General features: G+C 53.0%; 1 protein-coding gene across 3 annotated transcripts in view; it reads right to left on the bottom strand.

Annotated features, from left to right (window-relative positions):
* LEKR1 (leucine, glutamate and lysine rich 1) overlaps positions 1-24,900 on the bottom strand; it is a 207,905-nt gene extending 183,005 nt beyond the window's left edge. For 2 of the 3 annotated variants that reach the window (XM_029067557.1, XM_029067580.1), the window contains exons 1-2: positions 24,823-24,900; positions 18,841-18,931 (exon numbers count right to left, since the gene is read on the bottom strand). In XM_029067557.1, the coding sequence (XP_028923390.1) occupies positions 18,841-18,894 (54 nt within the window). In that variant the 5' untranslated portion in view covers positions 18,895-18,931; positions 24,823-24,900. Of the gene's footprint in view, positions 1-2,425; positions 2,561-18,840; positions 18,932-24,822 lie in introns of those variants that run through there. The other variant, XM_039912760.1, reaches the window with a different exon arrangement.
* Between the last annotated feature and the right edge of the window lie 811 nt (positions 24,901-25,711).

The following is a 25,711-nucleotide window of genomic DNA, read 5'->3' as shown; positions in this document are numbered from 1 at the left end:
CTCTGCGGTCCTCTTTGGCTAGCTAGCAAATACATCTGTGAGCGGGGCTCTCTGTTAATGATAGCGTTGGCATTTGCTAAGCGCTTACTATGTGCCGAGCACCGTTCTAAGCGCCGGGGGTAGACACAGGGGAATCAGGTTGTCCCACGTGGGGCTCCCGGTCTTCATCCCCCTTTAACGGAGGAGGCGACTGAGGCACCGAGAAGTGACTCGCCCACAGTCACACGGGGATTCGAACCCATGACCTCGGACTCCAAAGCCCGGGCTCTTTCCGCCGAGCCACGCTGCTTCTCTCCTGAGGGGTTTGATCGATCAGTGAAGCTCTGTTGAAACACGGTGGAATCTGGGCTTCTCTTAGAGCACGGTACAAAATGAACTGTCTGTTTCGAGCCCTTCCGCCGTCTAACGTTTAACCTCTGGAAGCTTTCCTTTGGCTCCCAGATGAAATCGGTGGCTGTTGAGCGACGGTCAGGGTGTTGATGTTCAGACGTCCCAAGAAGGGATGCGGGATCGAACGCCGCCCCCCCTCCCCCGGCAGATCGGGAAATTCCGACTCCGCCGGCAGGCCAGAGACCCGACGGGGCTGGGGGGGGGGGCACCCGGGGCTGCCACGAGGGCGGGCTGAAGCGGGCTCTCGATTCACAGTCCCTTCCCAGGGAGGGCTCGGGCCAGACCCGACCCCGGTTAGGAGTCTGTTCCGAGTCCTTCCTGGTTCTTTAAAAAAAAATCCATTTTACGGGTATCTGTCGCTTACTATGTGCCAGGTACTGCACTAAGCGCCGGGGAAGTCACAAGCTAATCAGGTTGGACCCACTCCATGTCCCCAGTGGGGATGGCGGCCTTAATCTCCATTTTACAGGTGGGGGAGCTGAGGCCCAGAGAAGTAAAAAGTGACTTGTCCAAGGTCACACGGCAGAGAAGGGGCAGAGTGACGTCCTACTGAGCGTCTGAGGAGGGTCGGTCCTGCCCAGAACGGCCCGAAAACCCCCCGCTGGGTCGATCGAAACCTCAGGGGGACCCCAAGCCGGGGGGCAGGGTTGTTGCAGCCTCCTTTAGGTTTGGTGGGTAGAGCACGAGCCTGGGAGTCAGAAGGACCTGGGTTCTAATCCCAGCTCCATCTCATGTCTGCTGGGTGACCTTGGGCAAGCTACTTCGCTTCTCTGTGACTCAGCGACCTCATCTGTGAAACGGGGATTAAGAGTGCGAGTCCCACGTGAGACGGGGACCACGTCCAACCTGATCAACTCGTACCTACCCAGGTGCTCGGAAGGGTGCTTACCGCATAGCAAGTGCTTAACGCGTATTAAAAATGTTGGTATTTGTTAAGCGCTTACTATGTGCAGAGCTCCGTTCTAAGCGCCGGGGTAGATACGGGGTCATCCGGTTGCCCCACGGGAGGCTCACGGTCTTCATCCCCATTTTACAGAGGAGGGAACTGAGGCACAGAGAAGTGAGGAGACTTGCCCACGGTCACACAGCTAACAAGTGGCAGGGCTGGGATTTGAACCCATGACCTCTGACTCCCAAACCCGTGCTCTTTCCACTGAGCCACGCTGCTTCCCGATAGCAGTTTTATAATGGTAATAATACTTTTATAATATCATTATTATTATTATTGTCACAGTGGGCTCCTGAAGTCACCCCGGAACGACCCTTTGGGGGGTCGTAGAACACCCCCACTCGGTAACGTGAATGCCCTGACCCGTGTCTTAAACAGCAAAGCAAGTCCGCGGAGGCCAAAGAGCGCCACAAAGCAGGGGAATTGGAGTGTGAAAGGCAGTTTGCGCAGGGTAACTAGAGGATGGCAGTTACCACGGATTCGAAACTCTCTCCTAAGGTGAGAGTTCCAGAGCTCGCCAGACAGCCTCGATTTTCCTCTCTCTCCACTTCGATTCCACCCGAAACCTGACCCTAGCCACAGTCTCCCAGAATGACCTGGAAAATTTCGTTTATTTTTTCTGGCAGTGACAATCTGTGCTTGGAAATATAAAACTGTTATTCTGAATAAAATTCAAAGTTCCAAAGAACTAAAATCACTTTACTGAAACAGGACAAAATGAGCCGTTATGGGTAGGGCAGGGGACTGTTATCCCAAAAAGAACAGTGTGCTCCCCAGCTCTTGCACCACCACTGCTGTTTTGCAAAATAAACATCTCCTGACACTTTTATTTTACTCTGTGTCCCAGGGTAATGGAGAACTTCTGGAACCGCGATCCCATTACCAGCAGTCACGTTGTCACCGTTCCTCAAATGAACAGATCGGCTTCGGTTCGGGAAAATGAACCGAGCGTTTCTAGGAGGTGTTTTAACTCACGAGCGAGGACCTTAATTAGGACCGGAGATGAAAAATTTATGACCGCTCTTCTCCGAAAGCGTAGCACTCTGCCCGAGGAACTGTCATTTCTGTCAAGGTCTATCGAATTACCGTTTTACGATGGGGAGAGTGGCTTTGGTTCTCCATCGGAGGACAGGCGATTCTAAATCCACTTCGGTCGGCGACAGCTCCCTCCAGATTTCACGTTCTTGGGTGGAAATGCTGGCGAGGACGCTGGTGGTTATTTGGATCTAGGCAGGAGACCGCATCACCAGCAAAGGCAAGACTGACACCGTCAGGACGGCGGCCCTGAGCAGCCCTGGTCCGAGGCTGGATACGGGGAGGAATGTATTTTCCTTTTCGGGGGCGGCACGATCTCTGGAAAAGGACAGCAGCCTGGCCTAGCGGGCGGAGCACGGGCCTGGGAGTCAGAAGGACCTGGGTTCTAATCCCGGCTCTGCCACTCGTCCGCTGTGAGACCGCGGGCAAGTCGCTTCACTTCTCTGGGCTTCAGTTCCCTCATCTGCAAAATGAGCATCAAGCCCGTGAGCCCCATTTAGGGAGCGGGACCGTGTCCGTTCTGGTTGGTTTGTCATCTCCCCCAGCGCTGGGCACAGTGGCCGGTATATAGGGGGCACTTAACAAATGTCATTTTTAAAAAAGGAAAGAAAAAGAGATAAATGACGTACCAAGAATTTTAATACAACGGGGCATCCTGCTATGGGGCATTTGGGGGAGGCGGGGCTTCTGGGATGGAGCAAATGGCTGAAATTGGAAGTTTGGAGAGGAGGAGTGAAGGAGAAGGAACATGGCCTAGTGGAAAGAGCACGGGCCGGGGAGTCAGAAGGATCCGGGTTCTGATTCTGCACGTCACATCACTTCTCTGTGCCTCAACGATCCCATCTGCAGAATGGGCATTAAGACAGTGAGTGCCATGTGGGATAGGGACCGTGTCCAACCTGCTTAGCTTGTATCTACCCCAGGACGTAGTACGTGCTTAACGAATACCATAAAAAAGTCACTCAACTCGTCTGCGCCTCAGTTAACCTCATCTGTAAAATGAGGGATAAGACCGTGAGCCCTTTGTGGGACAGGAACTTCATCTAACCCTGCCCCGGCACTCAGTACAGTGCCTGGCATATAGTAAGCGCTTAACAGATACCCTCAAAAAGGAGGAAAAAAGACAGGAGCGGAAGAGGGAGACAAAGACAGAGATCCACCCAAGAGGCGGTCCCGGGGGGCAAAGTTGGACAAAAAAACCAAAGCTCCGGATGGGGAGGGAGAGAGAGGAGAAAGAGAGAGAGAGGAAGGAAGGGATGTGGACGAACTGGTTGGGGTGAGGAAGGGAGAGGCGGAGGGGCTGCCGTGAACCGTTTCCTCAAAGGGCCAGCCAGTCCCTCCCGTTCACTGACTCTGTCCTTGGATCACATTCTAATTTTGGGGTGTCCACTCTTCTTTGTATTCGTTAAGCGCTTACTATGTGCCAGGCACCGTACTAAGAGCAAGGCGGGACACAGCCCATGCCCCACATGGGACTCACATTCTTAACCTCCATTTTACATTTGAGGTAACTGAGGCCCAGAGAAGTGAAGTGACTTCCCCAAGGTCACCCGGCAGAAACGTGGCAGGGGCAGAATCAGAACCCGGGTCCTTCTGACTGCCAGGCCATGCTCTATCCCCTAGCCCATTGCGTCCCTCAGTTACCTCAGCTGTAAAATGGGGAATAATACTGTTGGTATTTGTTAAGCGCTTACTGCGTGCGGAGCACTGTTCTAAGCGCTGGGAGAGACACAGGGTGATCAGATTGCCCCACGTGTGGCCCACCGTCTTCATCCCCATTTTACAGATGAGGTCACTGAGGCCCAGAGAAGTGAAGCGACTCGCCCACAGTCACACCGCTGACAAGTGGCAGAGCCGGGATTCGAACCCAATAATAAGACTGGGAGCCCCATGTGGGAGAGGGACTTTATCCAACCCGATACGCTTGCATCTACTCTAGCGCTTAGTAAAGTGCCGGACACGTAGCAGGCACTTAACAAATACCATAATTATTATTACAAGAGAAGCGGCGTGGCTCCGTGGAAAGAGGCCGGGCTTGGGAGTCAGAGGTCGAGGGTTCCAATCCCGACTCCGCCACCTGTCCGCTGTGTGACGGTGGGCAAGTCACTTCACTTCTCTGGGCCTCAGTGACCTCATCTGTAAAAATGGGGATTAAAAAAAATGGGAGCCCCACGGGGGACAATCTGACTACCCTGTAGCTACCCCGGCGCCTTAGAACGGTGCTCTGCACGTAGTAAGCGCTTCACAGATACCACGATTATTATTATTACTGCGCTTCTCCTAATACCTCCTGATCTGCATCCACAGCCAGCTGGGCATTTGGTACGGTCGGTTAGACCGTAAGCCCGTCAAAGGGCAGGGACTGTCTCTATCTGTTACCGATGTGTACGTTCCAAGCGTGCAGTGATCTGCACCTAGTAAGCGCTCAATAAATACTATTGAATGAATGAAGGGTATTTACCCCACCCTCAGCCCCACAGCACTTATGTACATATCGATAAATTACCGATTTATATTCACGTCAGCCTCCCCCTCTAGACTAAGAGCTCATTGCGTGCAGGGAATGTGTCTACCGACTCTGTTTTATTGCACTCTCCCAGGTATTTAGTTAAGTGCTCTGCACACACCAATAAATACCAGTGATTATTGATAACAATAATAATAACGATGATGCTATTTGTTAAGTGTTTACTATGTTGCAAGCCCTCTCCTAAGCACTGGGGCAGATACAAGCTAATCAAGTTGGACACTGATTCACTGATGGAGCTGAGACAGTGGGTTGGCTAAGCCAGAATGACAAGGGGGAAAGAGAGTGTTAACAGCTAAGAAGCCAGTTCCTCTTGGAAGCTTTTAAAAAGGGAGTAAGTTTCCGAATGATATGGGCCGTGGGGATGGAAGCTCCCTAGCCTGCTGCTGTCAAGAAAGTCCCCAAACGGACCAATTTTGGATCATACGGGTCGGACGGACAGACTGACCCCAAGCGTACAAAGATCGGGTCACATTATTCCCCTTAGAAATTGTGGCTCTCTAATGGAGAAGTCCCCCTAATCACCAGAGTTGGGCCCTGCGAGCCCGTCGTTGGGTAGGGACGGTCTCCATCTACTGCCGAATTGTATTTTCCAAGCGCTTAGCACACAGTAAGCGCTCAGTAAATACGACTGACTGAAGAAGAAGAAGAAGAAGAAGAAGAAGAAGAAGAAGAAGGATCGTGGTATTTAAGGGCTTACTATGGGCCAGACACTGTACTAAGCACTGGGGTGGATACAAGGTAATTGGGTTGGACGCGGTCCCTGTCCCACGTGAAACTCACCATCTCAATTCCCAGGTTACAGATGAGGTAACTGAGGCACAGAGAAGTGACTTGTCCAAGGTCACAAAGCAGGCAAGTGGTGGAGTGACCCCCCCCCCCGGGCCCATGTTGTATCCACTACCCCACGGCGCCTCTATTTCTTTTCGCGTCGAGACAAATGGAACCCTAGATTATGAGCCCACTGAAGGACAGATCATGTTCAATTTCCATCTGTGTATTTTTTTCTCAGGGCTCAGTGCACAGCAGAGCTATCCTTTAACCACCACCATTTCATTCATTCTCTGCCACTGGTCTGCTGCGTGACCTTGGCCAGGTCACTCAACTTCTCCGAGCCTCACTTATCCCATCTGCAAAACGGGGATCCAGACCGTGAGCCCCCCGTGGGACGGGGACCGGGTCCAATCCACCCCAGCGCTTGGTGCGGTACATAACAGGCGCTTAACAAATACCATTATTATCATTCAATCGTATTCATTGAACACTTACGGCGTGCAGATGGCCGTACTAAGCGCTGGGAGAGTACATTACAACCGTAAACAAACACATTCCCTGCCCACAATGAGTTTACAGTTTGGGGGTGGGGGGGGGAGATAGACATCAGAACGAATAAATAAAATTACAGATAGATACATAAGTGCCTCGGGGCTGGGGAGGGAAAGGAACAAAGGGAGCAAGTCAGGGCGACACAGAAGGGAGCGGGAGGAGAGGAAAGGAGGGACTCAGTCCGGGAAGGCCTCTTGGAGACGGTGTGCCGTCAGTAAGGCGCCCAAGCGGGAGCCAGTAATTGTCTGTGGGATCTGAGGCGGGAGGGCGTTCCGGGCCAGAGGCAGGATGTGGGCTAGGGGCGGGCTGTGAGATGGGCGAGACGGAGGCACAGTGAGAAGGTTAGCGCCCGAGGAGCGAGGTGTGCAGGCTGGGTTGTAGAAGGATCCGATCCGTTTGCCTCTCTCCGGTCTCGCATCTCCTCCCGCCTTCAAGACAGCTCTACTCCGATGTCCTCCCACCACCTCAGACTGCACACGTGCATCCATCCATCCAAATCGCTACCGCGTGAATACTCATCCTATCCTGCCTCCATTACCGCCTCGGCCTCTCCCCACCCCAGTTCATACTTGGTTCTGCTGCCCGGATCACTTTTCTACAAAAGCAGCATTCAGGACCTGTCTCCCCACTCCTCGAAAGACTCAGCACTTGCCCATCCACCTTGTCATCAAACAAAGACTCCTCACCACTGGCCTTAAAACACTCCACCACCTTTCCCCCTCCTTTTTCACCTTGCTGCTCTCCTACCGCAACCCAGCCCACACTCTCGGCTCCTCTGACGCCAACCTTTTCACTGTGCCTTGAACTCGTCTATCTTGCCGCTGCCCCCTCGCCCACGTCATGCCTCTGGCCTGGATTGCCCCCCGTCCTTAAATCGGACAATTACTCTCCCAGCCCCCGCTTCAAAGCCTTATTGAAGGCACATCTCCTCCAAGAGGCCTTCCTTGACTAAATTCCCCTTTCCTCTTCTCCCATTCCTTTCTGCATCGCCCTGACTTCCTTCCTTCGTTCTCCCCTCCCAACAGCTCCACAGAACTCATATATATATATATATCGGTAATTTATTGATTTCACGTCTCTCTCCCCTCATCTAGACTGTAAGCTCACTGTGGGCAGGGAATATGCCTTTCTTGTTGTACTGCACTCTCTCAAGCACTTAGTACAGTGCTCTGCACACGGTACGTGCTCAATGAACACGAGCGAATGAATGAATAATTAGAACAGTAGCCCAAGGGACATGATATGATCCGTCCGGAGCTGTGAAAGCAAGCAATATCCCAGGGTCAGACTGGAGGGGAGGCCTTCCCTCTTCTCCTCGGCACCCCCAGAGGCCTGGGCAAAAGTCACAGAATCCTGGGTTGGCTCCAGTTCAGCCCATCAGTTCCGACATGGCCTGGATTTCCCTGTTTGGGGCTTCCTGGCACGCAATCCATTCATTCATGGTCTATATTGAGCACTCACTATGAGCAAAGCACTGCGCAAAGTGCTTGGGAGAGTACAACAAAATTAGCAGACACAATTCCTGCCCATAACGAGCTTACTGTCTAGAGGGGGAGGCAGACATTAATATAAATTACTTGTAATACAGAATTTAAAGATATGTACATAAGTGCTGTGGGATTGGGGGCGGGGCAAATAGTCATTCAATCGTATTTATTGAGCGCTTACTGTGTGCGGGGCATTGTACCAAGCGCTTCCAAAGGTCACAGTCCAAGTGCATAGACGACGCAGAAGGGAGAGCGAGAGGGATGGAAAAAGGGCTTAATCGGGGAAGGCCTCTTGGAGGAGATGGGACCTCAGTAATGTTTTGACGGTAGAGAGAGGAGGATTTGGCATCTGTAGAGGGTGAGGGAATAGTGACGCCCAGAAAGCCTAGGGGTTATGGCACCTTCAAGCATATGGGAAAATCCCTTGTCCCTGACGCTAAATCCCAGCATCCCTCAGACAACTGCAAACGTGTGACTCCATCTCCCTTAGAAATCGAGTGAGAACTCTGTCTCTTGAGTTTGGGCAAGAATTTCAGCCCTTGAAGAATTCTAGGAAACCAATGAATGGCTTCCCCGAGCCCTTCGAGTTAGCGTATTACTACGCAGATTGGCCATTGCTCCTTCTTCCCTACTGTTTTGTGTTTCTGTTTTTTGTGGGGCGGGGGGGGGGGGGGGGGCGGTTAATGGCATTTGTTAAACGCTCAGTGTGTACCGTACTAAGCACTGGGATAGATACAAGCTAATCGGGTTGGACATGGTCCCTGACCCACACGGGGCTCACGGTCTTAATCCCCATTTTACAGATGAGGTGACTGAGGCCCAGAGAAGTTAAGTGACTCGCTCAAGGTCGCACAGCAGTCGAGTGGTAGGGCCAGCTTCAGAACCCAGGTCCTCTAACTCCCAGGCCCGTGCTCTTTCCATTAGGCTATGCCGTTCTTAGGCTCAGTCTATCAAAAGGATTTTCAAACAGTCAATCAATAACCACGGGTATTTAAGTCCTTCAGACGGGCAAAGCCCTAAACTAAGACCTCAACGCGCTCACAGTCTACATGTGGGGAGGACAGCCCTGTAGGGAAAAAGAGGTCAGGCGAAATCAGACACCTCAGAAACAAGGAAACAACAGTTTATCATCCCTCCAGGGTAAGGCTATCCCGATCCAATTACTACTTCCTCCCCAAATTTGACAGAGAAGTCTAACTTGGACTGACTGGGAAGGTTTTTTCGCCACAGAGGTGGGCAAAAGAACGGGGGAAGCCCCGGCCCTCTGGCTGCCTCTGGCATATTGCCCCGTGGGGGGGGGGGGGGGGGGGTCGCTGGACTACTGAGGAAGCAGAGCGACCTGGCAGATAGAGGACGGGCCCCGGCAGTCAGAAAGTCATGGGTTCTAATTCTGGCTCTGCCACTCGTCTGCTGTGCGATGTTGGGCATGTCGCTTTAGTTCTCTGGGGCTCAGTTTCCTCATCTGTAAAAGGGGGATTAAGACTGTGAGCCCCATGTAGGACAGGGTCTGTGTTCAACCTGATTTGCTTGCATCCACCACAGTGCCTGGAACACAGTAAGAGCTTAACAGATACCCTCATTTTGATTACTGTTACCACCATTCTCCCCACCTTCAAGGCCCTCCTAAAACCTGAAGTCGCATCTCCTCCCAACGAAGCCCTCATTTCCCCTACTCACCCTTTCCCCCTTCTGCGTCGCCCCCCGCGCTTGAATCTGTACCTCCTAAGCAGCGGACATCCACGCCAACCTCAGCCCCAGGGCGCTTAGTCCGGTGCTCTGCACACCGTAAATGCACCGTAATAAATATGATTAATGAATGAATTGTGCACCACTCTGACACTTCACCTATCTGTAATTTATTTTCAAGTCTGCCTCCCTCCCGGACTAAGCTTCTTATGGGCACGGGTCGTCTCTACCAATTCTACTGTTCCGTTCTGCCCCGAGAGCTCAGTGCAGTTCTCTGCACACGGTGAGCAATCGATAAATACCACCGATCGGCCGAATGATTAACTTCCGCCTACTCTCCGATCCCGCTGGGGCAGGGCTTCTTCCCCACAGTGGTTGGTGGGATTTTTAATAAAATATCCCAAGTGCTCCGCCACTTGTCTTCTCTCTGACCTTGGGTAAGTCACTAAACTCTGCGCCCCAGTTACCTCATCCGTAAAATGGGGGCGAGGACTGTGAGCCGCAGATGGGACGGGGACTGTGTCCGACCTGATAGACTGTGAGCCCGTCACTGGGCAGGGACTGTCTCTATCTGTTGCCGAACTGTTCATTCCAAGCGCTTAATAGTAATAATGACGTTGGTATTTGTTAAGCGCCTACTACGAGCAGAGCACCGTTCCAAGCGCTGGGGTGGACACGGGGGAATCAGGTTGTCCCACGTGGGGCTCCCGGTCCTCATCCCCATTTTACAGATGAGGGAACCTCAGAGAAGTGAAGTGACTTGCCCACAGTCACCCAGCTGCCAAGTGGCAGAACGGGGATTCGAACCCATGACCTCTGACTCCAAAGCCCGTGCTCCTTCCACTGAGCCTCGCTGCTCTGCACATAGTAAGCGCTCGATGGATACTACTGAATGAATAACCTCGTTTTTACGTCCGCGCTTAGCACAGGGCCCGACCCCCAGTAAACGCTTAACAGATACCATGAAAAAAACGTCACCCTACGGCACTCCGCAGCACAACAACCGATAACGGTACCTACTGGGTCCCGGAAGGCAGTCAGACCACCGTCCTCGAAGTAATGCTCATCACACCGGCGTTGAGGGGAATGGGAGGGGAGAACGGGCCACGGGCAAGGTACCCGAACAACTGCGGTGAGCTGAAATGGCTTAGAGTGAAGGAAGTCTTTCAAGAGAGCGTGCAGTAACACGCCAGGGACAAGACGCAGCCGTGTCCGGTCAGGAGCCCGCTGCGCAAGACACATCGACCTGGCCTGGACCAGACCAATCAGAACTGGCTAGAAGCGGAGGCTGTGGGTGGGCCATCTCACTGAGAGCAATGAAATAATCATGACAACGTTGGCATCTGTTAGACGCTTACTGTGTGCCGCGCACTGTTCTAAGCGCTGGGGGAGAGACAGGGGAATCAGGCCGTCCCACGTGAGGCTCACCGTTCATCCCCATTTTACAGATGAGGGAACTGAGGCCCAGAGAAGCGAAGTGACTCGCCCACAGGCACACAGCTGACAAGTGGCAGAGCCGGGAGTCGAACCCATGACCTCTGACTCCGAAGCCCGGGCTCTTTCCACTGAGCCACGCTGCTTCTATGGGAACACACACCTGGGCAGCAAAGAGCAATCGACAGTTGCGCATAACGCAGAAGGGACTGTCAGTTACCCATTTAGTTCTGCCAGTCCCACTCACACAGGGACGAAAATAATAATAATAATAATAATAACAATGTTGGTATTCGTTGAGCGCTTACTACGCGCAGAGCACTGTTCTAAGCGCTGGGGGAGATACAGGGGAATCAAGTTGTCCCACAAGGGGCTCACAGTCTTCATCCCTATTTTACAGATGAGGTAACTGAGGTACAGAGAAGTGAAGTGACTCGCCCACAGTCACCCAGCTGCCAAGGGGCAGAGCCGGCAGTCGAACCCATGACCTCTGCCTCCCAAGCCCGGGCTCTTCCCACTGAGCCACGCTGCTTCAAATCTCACCATCTGTATCACCCTCTAGGTTGGACCGGTCACAGGGGAAGCAGCGTGGCTCAGTGGAAAAGAGCCCGGGCTTCGGAGTCAGAGGTCATGGGTTCGACTCCCGGCTCTGCCACCTGTCGGCTGTGTGACTGTGGGCGAGTCACTTCGCTTCTCTGTGCCTCAGTTACCTCATCTGTAAAACGGGGATGAAGACTGTGAGCCCCACGTGGGACAACCTGACTACCCTGTGTCTACCCCGGCGCTTACAACAGTGCTCTACACATAGTAAGCGCTTAACAAATACCAACATAAATCTCTCCCATTTGAGTGAAGGCTCCTTGCTTCTTTCCCCTCTAGATTGTAAGCTCGTTGCGGGCAGGGAACGGGTCTACCAACTCTCCCGTAATGAGCTGGTACACCGGTCCGCATATAGTAAATGCTCAGTAAATACCACTGATTGATCGATCGTCTCCAAGAACGAAAAGCGTGGGCACATATGTGCGCGTTTGTGCGCCTCTGTACTTATCAAGCCTCGCTGTGTTCCAAGCCCAGGGAATGAAAAAGGAATCAATCGAACAATGGTATTTATTGAGCGCTTACTATGTTCATGGCACTGTACCAAGAATTCACTCATTCAATCGCATGTATTGAGCATACGCTGTTTGCAAAACACTGTAAAATATAATAAATGAAACGGTGGTATTCGTTAAGCGCTTACTATGTGCAAAGCCCTGTTCTGAGCGCTGGGGGATACAAGGTGATCAGGTTGCCCCACGTGGGGCTCACAGTTTTAATCCCCATTTGACAGATGAGGTAACTGAGGCACAGAGAAGTTAAGTGACTCGCCCAAAGTCACACAGCCGGGAAGTGGCGGAGCTGGGATTAGAACCCACGACCTCTGACTCCCGAGCCCGGGCTCTTTCCACTGAGCCGTGCTGCTTCTCTACTAAGCGCTTGGGAAAGCACGATATGATGATAAACGGACACATTCCTTGCCCGAAACAAGTTTACACTCTAGAGAGGGAGACAGACATTAATATAATTAACAGCAATAATCACGGTATTTGTTACTATGTGCCAAGCACTGGGGTAGATACGAGGTAATCAGGTTGTCCCGCGTGGGGCTCACGGTCTTAATCCCCATTTTCCAGATGAGGTAACTGAGGCACAGGAAAGTTACGTGGCTTGCCTAAGGTTACACAGCAGACGACTTGCGGAGCCAGGATTAGAACCCACATCTTCTGACCCCCAGGTCCGTGCTCTCTCTTCTCTAAGCCACGTTGCTTCTCTCACTTTACAGATATGAACATAAGCTTAGGTCCGGATACGTACGTAAGCACTTGGGAGAATACAACAGAATTAACGGGCACGTTCCCTGCCCACAGCGAGCTCACCGTCTAGAAAGGGAATAAGCAAGGAGTCACTCCCTTGCTGAACTCATCGGCTCCCACGGCTTCAACTATCATCTCTGTGCAGATGACACCCAAATTTACATCTCCACCTCTTTCCTCTCTCCCTCCCTCCAGGCCCGCATCTCCCCCTGCCTCCGGGACGTCGCCACCTAAAACTCAACATGTCCAAGACTGAGCTCCTCATCTTCCCTCCCAAACCCCGTCCTCTCCCTGACTTTCCCGTCACCGTGGACGGCGCGACCGTCCTTCCCGTCTCACGGGCCCGCAACCTCGGTGTCGTCCTTGGCTCTCTCGTTCACCCCACACATCCGATCCGTCACCAGAGCCTTCCGGTCTCACCTTCACAGCATCGCCAAGATCCGTCCTTTCCTCTCCATCCACGCCGCTACGTTGCTGGTAGAAGCTCTCATCATATCCCGACTGGATTATTGCATCAGCCTCCTCTCTGCTCTCCCTTCCTCCTGCCTCTCCCCACTTCAGTCTATATTTCACTCCCCTGCCCGGCTCATCTTCCCGCAGAAACGCTCTGGGCGTGTCACTCCCCTTCTTAAACAACTCCAGTGGTTGCCTATCGACCTCCGCTCCAAACAAAAACTCTTCACTCTAGGCTTCGAGGCTCTCCGTCACCTCGCCCCCTCCCACCTCTCCTCCCTTCTCTCTTTCTACCGCCCACCCCGCACGCTCCGCTCCTCCGCCGCCCACCTCCTCGCCGTCCCCCGTCCTCGCCTACCTCGCCGTCGACCCCCGGGCCAAGTCCTCCCGCGGTCCCGGAACGCCCTCCCTCCTCACATCCGCCAAACTGATTCTCTTCCCCTCTTCAAAGCCCTACTGAGAGCTCACCTCCTCCGAGAGGCCTTCCCAGACTGAGCTTCCCCTTTTCCCTCTGCTCTCTCTCCTCCCCCTCTACCCCCCTTCACCTCCCCTCAGCTAAGCCCTCTTTTCCCCCCTTTCCCTCTGCTCCTCCCCCTCTCCCTTCCCCTCAGCACTGTGCTCGTCCGCTCATCTGTATATATTTTTATCGCCCTATTTATTTTGTTAATGAGATGTCCATCCCCTCGATTCTATTTATTGCTATCGTTTTTGTCTGTCTCCCCCGATTAGACGGTGAGCCCGTCACCGGGCAGGGGTCGTCTCTATCTGTTGCTGGACTGTCCATTCCAAGCGCTTAGTACAGCGCTCTGCACATAGTAAACGCTCAATAAATACTATTGAATGAATGAATGCTCTGCACATAGTAAGCACTCAATAAATACTATTGAATGAATGAATGAGTGTTCACTCAAAGGGGAGAGATGAGACAGAAGCAAAAATGCATTTAGCAAGTGGCAAAGAAATCAATACGATAGATACCTCAGGACGAAAATGGCTATAAATTGCCGGCCAATTAAGACTTCACTTCTCCGGCCTCTTCCGCGACACGGAACGAGGCTAGTGGCTCACGAGTCAGAGGCGGAATACGTCGGAAAATTTCCACTAACAGCTTCGTCAGCTATACGGTAAAACTGCTGTAACTGGCCTAGGATGGGATAGCCGGGCCTCCATTCGGGGCTGCCCCTACCCAAAAGGTGTCCCATCCCTCGTCTCCCCGGGCAGATTCAGAAGCCAAAAAAACATGACCGAAAACAAAGCAAGCCCCACAGCTCCCGTTTTAAAAGGACCGTACATCCCAGCCGGACGTCACACCCCCTGGGCACTCCCTGCCGGTCCTCCTGTAAAATATTACTGGACTGACATCCTGCCTGAACCCGTGTCAAACCGAAAAGCCGGGGAGGAGCGTTGACGCCGAGACGAACCTTGGCCAAAGAAAGGAGCAGTAAACTGGGTGTAGGGCTGCGGTCCCGACTTAGGAAAACAGAGTAAGGAACTCATTAGGAAGCTGCAAACCAGAAGATCTACCACTGGATGGGAATTTCAGGGCTAGGATCTGAACTGGCTCAGGACCCTCCGTAGTCTGCCGCTCTCCGGTCTAGCCAGACAGCCCGGAACAAATGTTTGAGAACGGCAGTGGCCCAGGCGGTCACCGCCGCCTTATTCCGTAGGCTTTCACGGGGCCACGAATGTTGAACGGACGTCCTCTCTAATAATGATAATAATAATAATGTTGGTACTTGTTAAGCGCTTACTATGTGCCGAGCACTGTGCTAAGCGCTGGGGCAGACACAGGGGAATCAGGTCGTCCCACGTGGGGCTCACAGTCTTAATCCCCATTTTACAGATGAGGGAACTGAGGCACAGAGAAGTGAAGTGACTCGCCCACAGTCACACAGCCGACAAGTGGCAGAGCTGGGATTCGAACTCGTGAGCCCTGACTCCAAAGCCCGTGCTCTTTCCACTGAGCCACGCTGCTTCTCCAACCCACCTCCGTCCCGAGTCTATCACTCGATTGGCATTTCATGAGGGAATTTCCGGTCTTTTGGCCAGAGCGAATTTTCCAACCCCGCATTCTCACCCCTAATCTCACACGCTATTCTTTACGTGATTTTTGCACCGATTTTTCGGAGGGAAATCTCTCATGACTCATTCGGGAAGACCCTCCTTAACAAGACTCGGAGCACGAAAACGCAGAAGTCCCCCAGGGCACGCGTGCGATCCGTGGCATTTGCCGAGCGCTCACTGTGTGCAATGCCACCAGTGCAATCCTGTCCGGAATGAGGTCTGAGCTGTCGATTGAAGTTAAAATCTGACATTAAACAGCAGGAGGAGCCGGGATTAGAACCCACGTCCTCTGACTCCCAGGCCCGTGCTCTTTCCGCTAGGCCACGCTGCCTTAGCGCCACGCTGCCCGCGGGTTCCGCGGGGTAGATTGCAAATTATTCAGGTTGGACGCAGTCCCTGTCCCACACGGGGCTCACAGTCAAAGTAGGAGGGAGTAGGATTTAATCCCCAATTTACAGATGGGATAACTGAGACACAGAGAAATTCAGTAGCTTGCCCAAGGTCACACAACAGAGAAGTGGTGGAACCGGGATTAGAACCCGCGGCTTTCTATCTCATCCTTAGCCCGTTGTGTTTTAAGTGGGTCCTGGGGGAGCCGAGTTGAATTCTGATACCTGCTTCCAAACCTCTCGTCAAGTCCTCAAGCGTGGCTGCACACAGCAGATTGAATATTAAACACTACGAATAGAGTGACATGAAACAGTTGGCTCTGTCTTCGGTCTCTTTGACAACAAATCCATTTCTGAGCCGGGGTGCCCGTTAAATTACGATAAATCAAGCCATTCCATGGTAACACTGAATCGTTTTTTCATCGATAGTAAAGAAGGGAAGGAAAATAGATTCTCCATCGCATGATGTTTGCGGAGCACGTTTTATTTAATAGAAAATTGACGGATGTTGTCTGCATGAGACTTGCCCAGGTTGAGAAATGATAAAAATATCATCCTAAAGTGTGTGCGTGGGGGTTGGGGGGGGGGGGGAGGAGTGCACACTCAAATAAGGAATTACTGAATGAAATTCATCTTCTCAAGTGTGGATGACTGAAAAGGTCAACGTGGGACCCACAGTCCCAACTACGCCACATATGCTCACACAAAGACTTCGCTGCTCTTCATACTTTTATCAGAGAAAAGTTTTGCTCTTCTGTTGGAAGGGGGAGAGGGAATTGAGTCTATTGTAGCATTAAGACATCTCAATCACAATCCATACCGTCAAAATTTCACTACCTACAATACAAACGAATTGCGTCTAATACTTCGGTTACACTAGACATACCCTTATTTCCTCGCTTAGAAAAATATCTCTCATTTCTTCCAAATTTTTAAGTTAGCCCCATGGCAAACTTAAAACACCAGAGGACGTCACCATCCTTATGGCCACCCGTTGGTGCGGAATCGCCGGATTGGTCGATTTCGGGTTTGATCCTTTTCTGAGTGCTTGAACCGACTCAGATTCACCCGATACAAATTCTTCAAAGATCTATCCTTTTATTATTATTTTTTTTTTGGTATCTGTTAAGCGCCTTCTCTGTGCCAGGCACTGCACTGCTAGGCATTGGGGTGGACGCAACCAAATCACGTTGAACTCGGTCCCTGTCCCACCTGGGGTTCACAGTCTTAACCCCGTTTTCCAAATGAGGCAGCTGAGGTGCAGGGAAGTGAAGTGACCTGCCCCAAGTCACACAGCAGGGAAGTGGCAGAACTGGGATTAGAACCCAGATCCTTCTGACTCTCAGGCTTGTGCTCTATCCACTAAGCCAGACTGCTCCTCCATCACAAATGATATAATGATAATAATGTTGGCATTTGTTAAGCGCTTACTGTGTGCAGAGCACCGTTCTAAGCGCTGGGGTAGCTACAGGGTCATCAGGTGGCCCCACGCTGTGAGGCTCACAGTCTTAAACCCCATTTTACAGATGAGGTCACTGAGGCCCAGAGAAGTGAAGTGACTCGCCCACAGTCACACAGCTGACAAGTGGCAGAGCGGGGAATCGAACCCATGACCTCTGACTGCCAAACCCGGGCTCTTTCCACTGAGCCACGCTGCTTCTCTGCAGGCAGTAAGCGGCTAACGAATACTATAATGATATGGAATTGTACTATTTTGCAATCCGTCTGCGTAAGAATCTGTGCGTTTTTGATTTGGTTTTGAGGGTTTTCACGCACGGGAGTGTTGGCTGGTCCAGTCAGAAGAGGAGGAAGGACCCCCACCCTGTGGCTAATGGCAACGGACGAGTGAGACGGGTGCTGGGAGTGGGGCAACCAGGGAGGCTGGCGGCTGCTGAGTGGAGGAGGCCTGGCTCCCATTCCTGACCAGTGAAAGCCCTGGACCCAGAAGGACGGGGTGAGGAAGGAGTTTGGGACGTCCACGCGGTGAAGGAGGCTCGGGGGGGGCCCGCGGTTGGACTCCAGACCCGGCAGGGAGAAGAAAACCGTGGCCGGGCGAGGAGGGGGCCGAGTCCATCGCCGTGCCAGCCCGCTCCCTCGATTTAACCCGGCACGCAAGGCAGCAGGAGAGGGGGCCGGGGTGGGGCGGAGAAAGCCGGGGGGCACGAGGCAACTCACCCCAAGCGGGGCCACCTATTCAAGATGGAGGACGCTTAACGGCTGCAAATTCTACCTTTCAGTCCGGCTCTCCTGAAACAATCCCAATCATGCCGGGCTGCGGGATTCTCCGGAGTCGGAGCTACCGATGCCCCTCCCCGCCTTCGCCCGATATCCCCTTGCCCCGTGGGAAGGGGGACAGCCACCCTAAGCATTGAGTATAGTGCTCTGCACACAGTAAGCGCTCAATAAATACAATCGACTGAAGCAGGCAAGTGCCACAGGTGTTCCCTAGTTAACCAACACCTCCCATCTCATCCCCTCCACCCCAATAATAATTACAGTTATTCTTACTGGGGTATTTCTTAAGCCCTTACTATACGCCGAGCGCTGTCCTACGCGCCGGGGTGAAAACAAGGCAATCGGGTTGTCCCACGTGGGGCTCACGGTCTTAGTCCCCATTTTACCGACGAGGTGACCGAGGCACAGAGCAGTTAAGTGACTCACCCAAGGTCACACAGCGGACGAGTGGCGGAGCTGGGATTAGAACCCATGACCCTGACGCCCAAGCCCGGGCTCCTTCCAATGAGCCACGCTGTTTCCCTATGCACCAGCTGTTATGTGGTGCAACAGTCGCTGCCCAGAATCAATTTAACGGGAGGGGGAGGGTTACCATTATTATTATTTTTATCGCTGTCGTCGTATTCGTTAGGCACTGCCTATGTGTCAAGCACTGTTCTAAGCACGGAGGTAGATACAAACTGATCGGTTCGGACACGGTCCCCGTCCCACACGAGGCTCACGGTCTACGTAGGAGGAAGAACAGGTACTGAATCCCCATTTCACAGATGAGGACACCGAGGCCCAGAGAAGCTAAGCGAGACGCCCAGGGTCACACAGCAGACAAGCGGCAGAGCTGGGATTACAATCCAGGTCCTCCGACTCCCACGCCCGTACTCAGTCCAGTGGGCCAAAGCCGCTTCTCTGTAGTCCGAGTTCCCGGGACTACTTCCGAGGAATCGCCTGAGTCGACGACTACGGCCGGAGTGAACAATTCCGAAGTCCCATGATTGCAGAGAATACTGAATCGTACCTTTTGGATTTCTTCAGGCAAAGCGTGCACGGGGATATGACGGTCCATAGTCATTCAAGATTCGCAGGGCAGAAGCCTGAAGTTGAGTAACCTAAAAAGGGTCAGGAATAAATTCCATCAGAATTGGAGGAACTTGAAAACAAAAACTGCAGAAGTCAGTGCTTTGGGAGCCACTTGGGGATAAACATAATGGCATTTGTTAAACGCTTACCATGTGCAAAGCACCGTTCTAAGCGCTGGGGTAGATTCAAGGTAATCAGGGTGTCCCACGTGGGGCTCCCACTCTTCATCCCCCTTTTACAGACGAGGGAACTGAGGCCCAGAGAAGTTGAGTGACTTGCCCGCAGTCACCCAGCCGACAAGTGGCAGAAGCGACCTTAGAACCCACGGCCTCTGACTCCCAAGTCCAGGCTCTTTCCACTACGCCACGCTGCTTCTCGAACACGCAGCCGACAAGCTTTGGCAACAGTCAGGTCTCCGGTAAAACAGGGATTAGGTTCTGGTTGAATCGCCCGCTGAAGGATATCAATCGGTAGTATTTCCGGAGCGCTCACTGTGTTTGCGGAGCACCGTACTAAGCATTTGGGAAAGAAGTCACGTTGTAGCGCACAGACCTAGATGATGCATCTGTAGACTGGAAGCTCACTGTGGGCAGGGGATGTGTCTGTTTCTTGCTGCACTGTACTCTCCCCAGAGCTCAGTACAGTGCTCTGCACGTAGTAGGCGCTCAATAAATACGATTGAATGAATACGCACGTACGCAACTCTCTTCCATCACGTTGCATCCGTGTACGTGCACTGCTAGGAGGCTCTTTAGCTCCCCCGCAAAATGATATGCAAACATGTGAAGTAAAAACACATTTTATTGGGATGACTGGCAGTAGCGCTCTTTTGTCGTTTCTTGATCAATTCTCCAGAAGCTGCATCAACACGGAGGATGACAAAAATGCCGTTAAGGAATGTTCACAATTACATAATAATGTTGATATTTGTTAAGCGCTTACTATGGGCAGAGCGCTGTTCTAGGCGCTGGGGGAGATACAGGGTCATCGGGTCGTCCCACGTGAGGTTCACGGTCTTAATCTCCATTTTACAGACGAGGGAACTGAGGCCCAGGGAGGTGAAGTGACTCGCCCCCCAGTCACCCAGCTGACAAGTGGCAGAGCCGGGATTCGAACCCATGACCTCTGACTCCCAAGCCCAGCTTCCTTCTCCTGAGCCACGCTGCTTCTCCATCAGGCTAACCCAAAAAGTACCACTGGAGAAACTGTCATCTCGGCCCTTACGCCGGGTCATCCATGAGATACGATTAACGCACCCACTTTCCAAGGCAATCTTCCTTTTTGTTCCCTTTCACAATCTTTCTTTGGTACTTTGCTACCCATTTCTATACGGTAGTTTCTCTTTCCCTCCCAGGGGATTTGACATAATTTGACATAACCAGTTCCAGTAACGCGCCTGGATCCACAGTCATGGGCTGCTTTCATTTGCTTTGGAGCCCTTGCATCATTAAAGGCACACTGCTTTTGGGGGGGATTCTACTGTAGACAGAGGGAAGCAGCGAGGGTCGGCGCAAAGAGCCTGGCCTTCGGAGTCAGAGGTCACGGGTTCGGCTCCCGGCTCTGCCACCTGTCAGCTGGGTGACTGTGGGCGAGTCACTTCGCTTCTCTGGGCCTCAGTTCCCTCATCTGTCAAATGGGGATTAACTGTGAGCCTCCCGTGGGACGACCCGATTACCCTGTATCTGCCCCAGCGCTTAGAACGGTGTTCTGCACATAGTAAGCGCTTAACAAATACCAACATTATTATAACCCCTCTTCAAAGCCCTACTGAAGCCTTCCCGGACTGAGCCCCCACTTCCCCTCTGTTCCCTCTCCCACCCTCTGCTCTTCTCCCTTCCCCTCCCCTCAGCACTGTGCTCATCTGTATCGATTATTTATTGCCCGGTTTATTTCGTTAATGAGGTGTACGTCTCCTTGATTCCATTCATCTTGATAACGTCGTCTTGTTTCGTTTTGCTCCGCTGTCCGTCTCCCCCGATTAGACCGTGAGCCCGTCCCTGGGCAGGGACGGTCTCTATCTGTTGCCGAATTGTCCATTCCAAGCGCTCGGTACAGTGCTCTGCACATAGTAAGTGCTCAATGAATGCTACTGAATGAATGAATTCATATTAAGAGCTCAAGCCATAGCATGTACTAAAGGCCCAAGATGTCACCTTCATTTTAAAAATGAGACTACTCCAAATATCACCAGGAGGGCTGAGGAACAAGAAGAGCAAAGAGTCAACTGAAAGGAAAAACAGTGAGAGAGGAGGAGAAAAAGGAAGAACTAGTGAAGCAGCGTGGCTCAGGGGAAAGAGCACGGGCTTTGGAGTCAGAGGTCATGAGTTCGAATCCCGGCTCGGCCATTTGTCAGCTGTGTGACTTGGGGCAAGTCACTTAACTTCGCGGTGCCTCGGTCACCTCATCCGCGAAATGGGGATTAAGACCGTGAGCCCCACGTGGGACGACCTGATTCCCTTGTGTCCACCCCAGCGCTTAGAACAGTGCTCGGCACATAGTAAGCGCTTAACAAATAGCAACATTAACATTATTATCAGTGAGGAAGCAACAGAAAAAGGCATCTGTCAACATGCATGCAGAAAAATAACATTGCTGCTTCCCCCCAACTTCTTGAGATATCAGCACCTGCTCCATCCCTTCTGAGAAAGCAGCATTATAAATAGCACAACCGTGACCTCAGCATATCTGGCCCATCATTTACGTGTTTACTGATCACAATTTCCGGAAAGGAAACTCACTCTCCACTGAAAATGCGACCGCCATTAACACTGGGGTACGTCTCATACAAGTTCAGTAATATAAGGATCACCGTTCTAGTTTTTGATTCTAATTTTAATAATTGAGAAGCGGCGTGGCTCAGTAGAAAGAGCACGGGCTTGGGAGTCAGGGGTCGTGAGTTCTGATCCCGGCTCTGCCGCTTATCACCTGTGTGATTTGGGGCGAGTCACTTAACTTCTCTGGGCCTCAGTTCCCTCATCTGGAAAACGGGGAGTAAGACTGCGAGCCCCACGTGGGACAACCTGATTACCTTGTACCTACCCAGCGCTTAGGACAGTGCTTGGCACAGAGTTAAGCGCTTTAACAAATACCAATACGATTATTATTATTCATTTTTAAATAGGAAAAACCGCGTGGTGTAAGTGCTGTACCTGTTTAGTAATACAAGGATTACCATTTTAACTTTTCAATAGAAAAAACAGCATGGCCTAGAGGAAGAGCGCAGGCCTGGGAACGAGGGGACCTGGCTTCTGGTCCCGGATCCACGACTTGCCTGCTGAGTGACATCGGACGAGTCACTTCACTTCTCTGTGCCTCCGATTCCTCACCTCTAAAATGGGGATTCAGGACTTGCTCTCCGTCAGGAGCCCCATGTGGGGACAGGGCCTGGATCTGACCTCGTCATCTTGTTTCTACCCCAGTGCTTGGTACCCTCTTTGGAACGTAGTAAGCACTCCACAAATATCACAATTCTTTTTATTAAATAGTTACTTCATCTTGAAAGAATCGACCTCGGGAAAAATCTGTCGGCGCCAACACGTACCGAATTTAGCCATTTCACTTTCAAAGGCGACAGAAAGAAGAAAGCACACAAAAGCTCCGGAGATCATGCTTGAGCTAACGTAAACGGGAGCCGTTGTGGGCACGGATGGTCTCTATTTGCTGTATCGCACTTTCCGAGCTTTTAGGACAGCGCCCTGCACGCAGTGAGCGCTCGATGAATACGACTGAACGAATGCTCCGCGTAAGCTGTGATCGAGCGGGCGCTCCTCTCCCTGGCACGAATCTAAGGCTACGCTTCATCACTTAGCAGTTATGAAAAATGACCAGTATCCAATCAGCGGTATTCGTTGAGCGCTTACTATGTGCAGAGCACTGTACTAAGTGCTCGGGAGAGTTCGATACAACAGAATTAGGAGACAGGAGATAGCAGAAGCAGCGGGGCTGGGGAGTCGGAGGACTTGGGTTCTGATCCCGACTCCGCCCCTTGTCCGCCGGGTGACCTCGGGCAAGACATTTCACTTCTCCGTGTCTCAATTACCTCAGCGGGAAAATGGGGATCGAGACCGTAAAGCCCCACGTAGGACGACCCGATCGCCTCGTATCTACGCCAGTGCTCAAAACAGTGCTTGGCACATAGGAAGCGCTTCCCAAATACCTTAATTATTTATTAGCATTACCTCTCGTGGACTACTGAGCCTATTCTTCGGTAAAGGTGTGAGAAATGTACGGCTACTGGGCTGGATTGTGAGCATCCCCTCCCCTCCTCCCTCCGCTCCGGGAGTGGGACGCTTCAGTCACGCTTTCGTTATCGGCAGAATGGCTTGAGGAGTCGTAGCTTTTACTTCAGCAACACTTTTCAAATGTTTAAGCCCAGCAGCGCCTTTAATCTGGGTAATTTCTTTAGGGGGAGAATGAGATTTTTTTTCTTCGAGTGAATAATTGTGGTTTTGTGAGGTGCTTATTATGCAGCGAACACTGTACTAAGCGCCGGGGCGGATACAAGATAATCAGATCCCACATGGGACTTGAAGTCTAGGTAGGAAGAACGGGTATTAAACCTCCATTTTGCAGAAGAGGGAACTGAGGCCCAGAGAACTAAAATGAGTGAGGTCAAACAGCAGGCAGAGTCAGGATCACAACCCAGGTGCTCTGATTCCTGGGGTCTTTCCGCTAAACCGCGCCGCCTTCCATGAGTAAGAATGACATCCTGTGAGTTACTGAAGGTATTTTGTTTTCATTCACTGGTCTCGCCCTCGCTTCCCAACAGATGCAAACCCCGGGCACGGCGGGGTCCGAGTGGGTGAGAGGAGATCGTGGGTTTGCTCCTCCATGACCACAAAGGGAGAAACGAGCCACTAGGGAGCTTCCCACCGGTTTTCCCGTGGGCGGTGTACGGGGATCGATCAATCAATCGTATTTATTGAGCGCTTACTGTGTGCAGAGCACTGTACCTGGGCGTTTGGGAGAGACCAATAGAAGGGAGTTGGTGGAAATGTTCCCTGCCCACAACGAGCTTACAGTCTAGCGGTCTATATCTCATCGGAGTCCCTCCGGTTGGCTTAAAGTCACCGGAAGGTGCCAAAACCCTGATGATGCTTGTCAGGCCCCCAGGTCATCTTCTGGTCCACCCAAACCTGGAGAGGCCGAATGTTTCCTAGAGGAGCAGAAGGGGGGGGGGTGGGGGGAGGGGGAGAGGAGAGGGAGAGGTGAAGAGGGGAGAAAGAGGGGAGAGAAGGAAGGAGGAAGAGGATGGGGAGGAAGGGGGGATGGAAGGAGGGAGGGGGAGGGAGGGAGGAGGGAAGAGGGGGAGAGGAAATGCATGGAAAGGGAGGGGAGAGAGGGAGGGGGAGAGGAAGAGGGGGCAGAAAAAGGGGGGATGGGGAAAAGAAGGGGGGAGGGAGAGGGAGGGGAGAAGGTGGAAGGGAGAAGGAGAAGAAGAGGAAGAGGGAGGAAGAGGAAGTGGGAGAAGGAGAAGAAGAGGAAGTGGGAGAAGGAGAAGATGAGGAAGAGGGAGGAAGTGGGAGAGGGAGAGGGAGAAGGGGAGGAGGAGAAGAGGGGGGAGAGGGAGAGGAAGATGGGGAGAAGAAGGGGGGAGAGGAAGAGAGGGAGAGGAAAGGGGAGGGGGACAGGAAGGGGGGAGGAGAAGAAGGGGGGGAGGAGGAGGGAGAGGAAGAGGGAGGAGGGAGAAGAGGAGGGAGTGGAAGAAGGAGGGAGGAGGGAGAGGGAGGAACGACAGGGAGGAGGGAGGGAGAGGAATAATCATGATGTCGGTATTGGTTAAGCGCTTACTCTGCGCACAGCACTGATCTAAGCGCTGGGGGAGACACAGGGTAAGAGAGAGAGGGAGAGGGTGTGGGGAGGGGGAGGAGGAGGAGGAGGGTCGGGGGTCAGGGGTCAGGGGTCGGGGGTCGGTCCTCACCTCGGCGGCGGCGGCGGCGGCTCCGCTCCCTTCCCAACGGCTTTCCCCGTCGCCTAGGCGACGGCGCGGGCCGGGTGACGTCAGCGCGCAGTGACGTCGGGCCCGAAGCCCCGCCCCCGCCCGCCCACGCGACCCCGCCTTCAAGCGCGCGAGGCCGCTCTGCGCGCCTGCGCCTCAACGACCCCCTCCGCCCCTCCGCCCCTCCCCCCCCCCCCCCGAGCGGCCCAACCTCCTGCCTCCCCCCTCCAAACCCTCCCCCTCCCACCTTCCCCCTCCCAACCCTCCCCCCTCCAAACCCTCCCCCTTCAAACCCCCCCAAACCCTCCCCCCTCCAAACCCCCCCAAACCCTCCAAACCCTCCCCTCCAAACCCTCCCCCTCCCACCTTCCCCCTCCCAACCCTCCCCCTCCAAACCCCCCAAACCCCTCCCCACTCCAAACCCTCCCCCCCAACCCTCCCTCTCCAAATCGTCCCCCCTCCAAACCCTCCCCCTTCAAACCCCCCCAAACCCTCCAAACCCCCCAAACCCTCCCCCCTCCAAACCCCCCCAAACCCTCCAACCCCCCCCCAAACCCTCCCCTCCAAACCCTCCCCCTCCAAACCCCCTCCAAACCCCCCCAAACCCTCCAAACCCTCCCCCCCCCAAACGCTCCCCCCTCCACACCCTTCTCTTCCTCCAAACCCCCAGGCCCTTCCTGTCCGCCCACCTCCACGACAAGCACATGCTCCTCCATCTACACCTCCTGCATTCTCCTTATCCTCATGATGGTGTCTTCCTTTCTTCCCTTTCCTTTGGTTGTCTGCCGCCCCCTTTACACCCTGAGCCCGGCCTGGGGCAGGGATGGTCTCTCTCTGCTGCCCGATTGGACCTTCCCAGCGTTTAGGACTG

Source organism: Ornithorhynchus anatinus, chromosome 1, assembly GCF_004115215.2.
Source record: "Ornithorhynchus anatinus isolate Pmale09 chromosome 1, mOrnAna1.pri.v4, whole genome shotgun sequence".
Taxonomy (NCBI): Eukaryota; Metazoa; Chordata; class Mammalia; order Monotremata; family Ornithorhynchidae; genus Ornithorhynchus; species Ornithorhynchus anatinus.
This window is presented reverse-complemented; position numbering and strand designations above follow the sequence as displayed.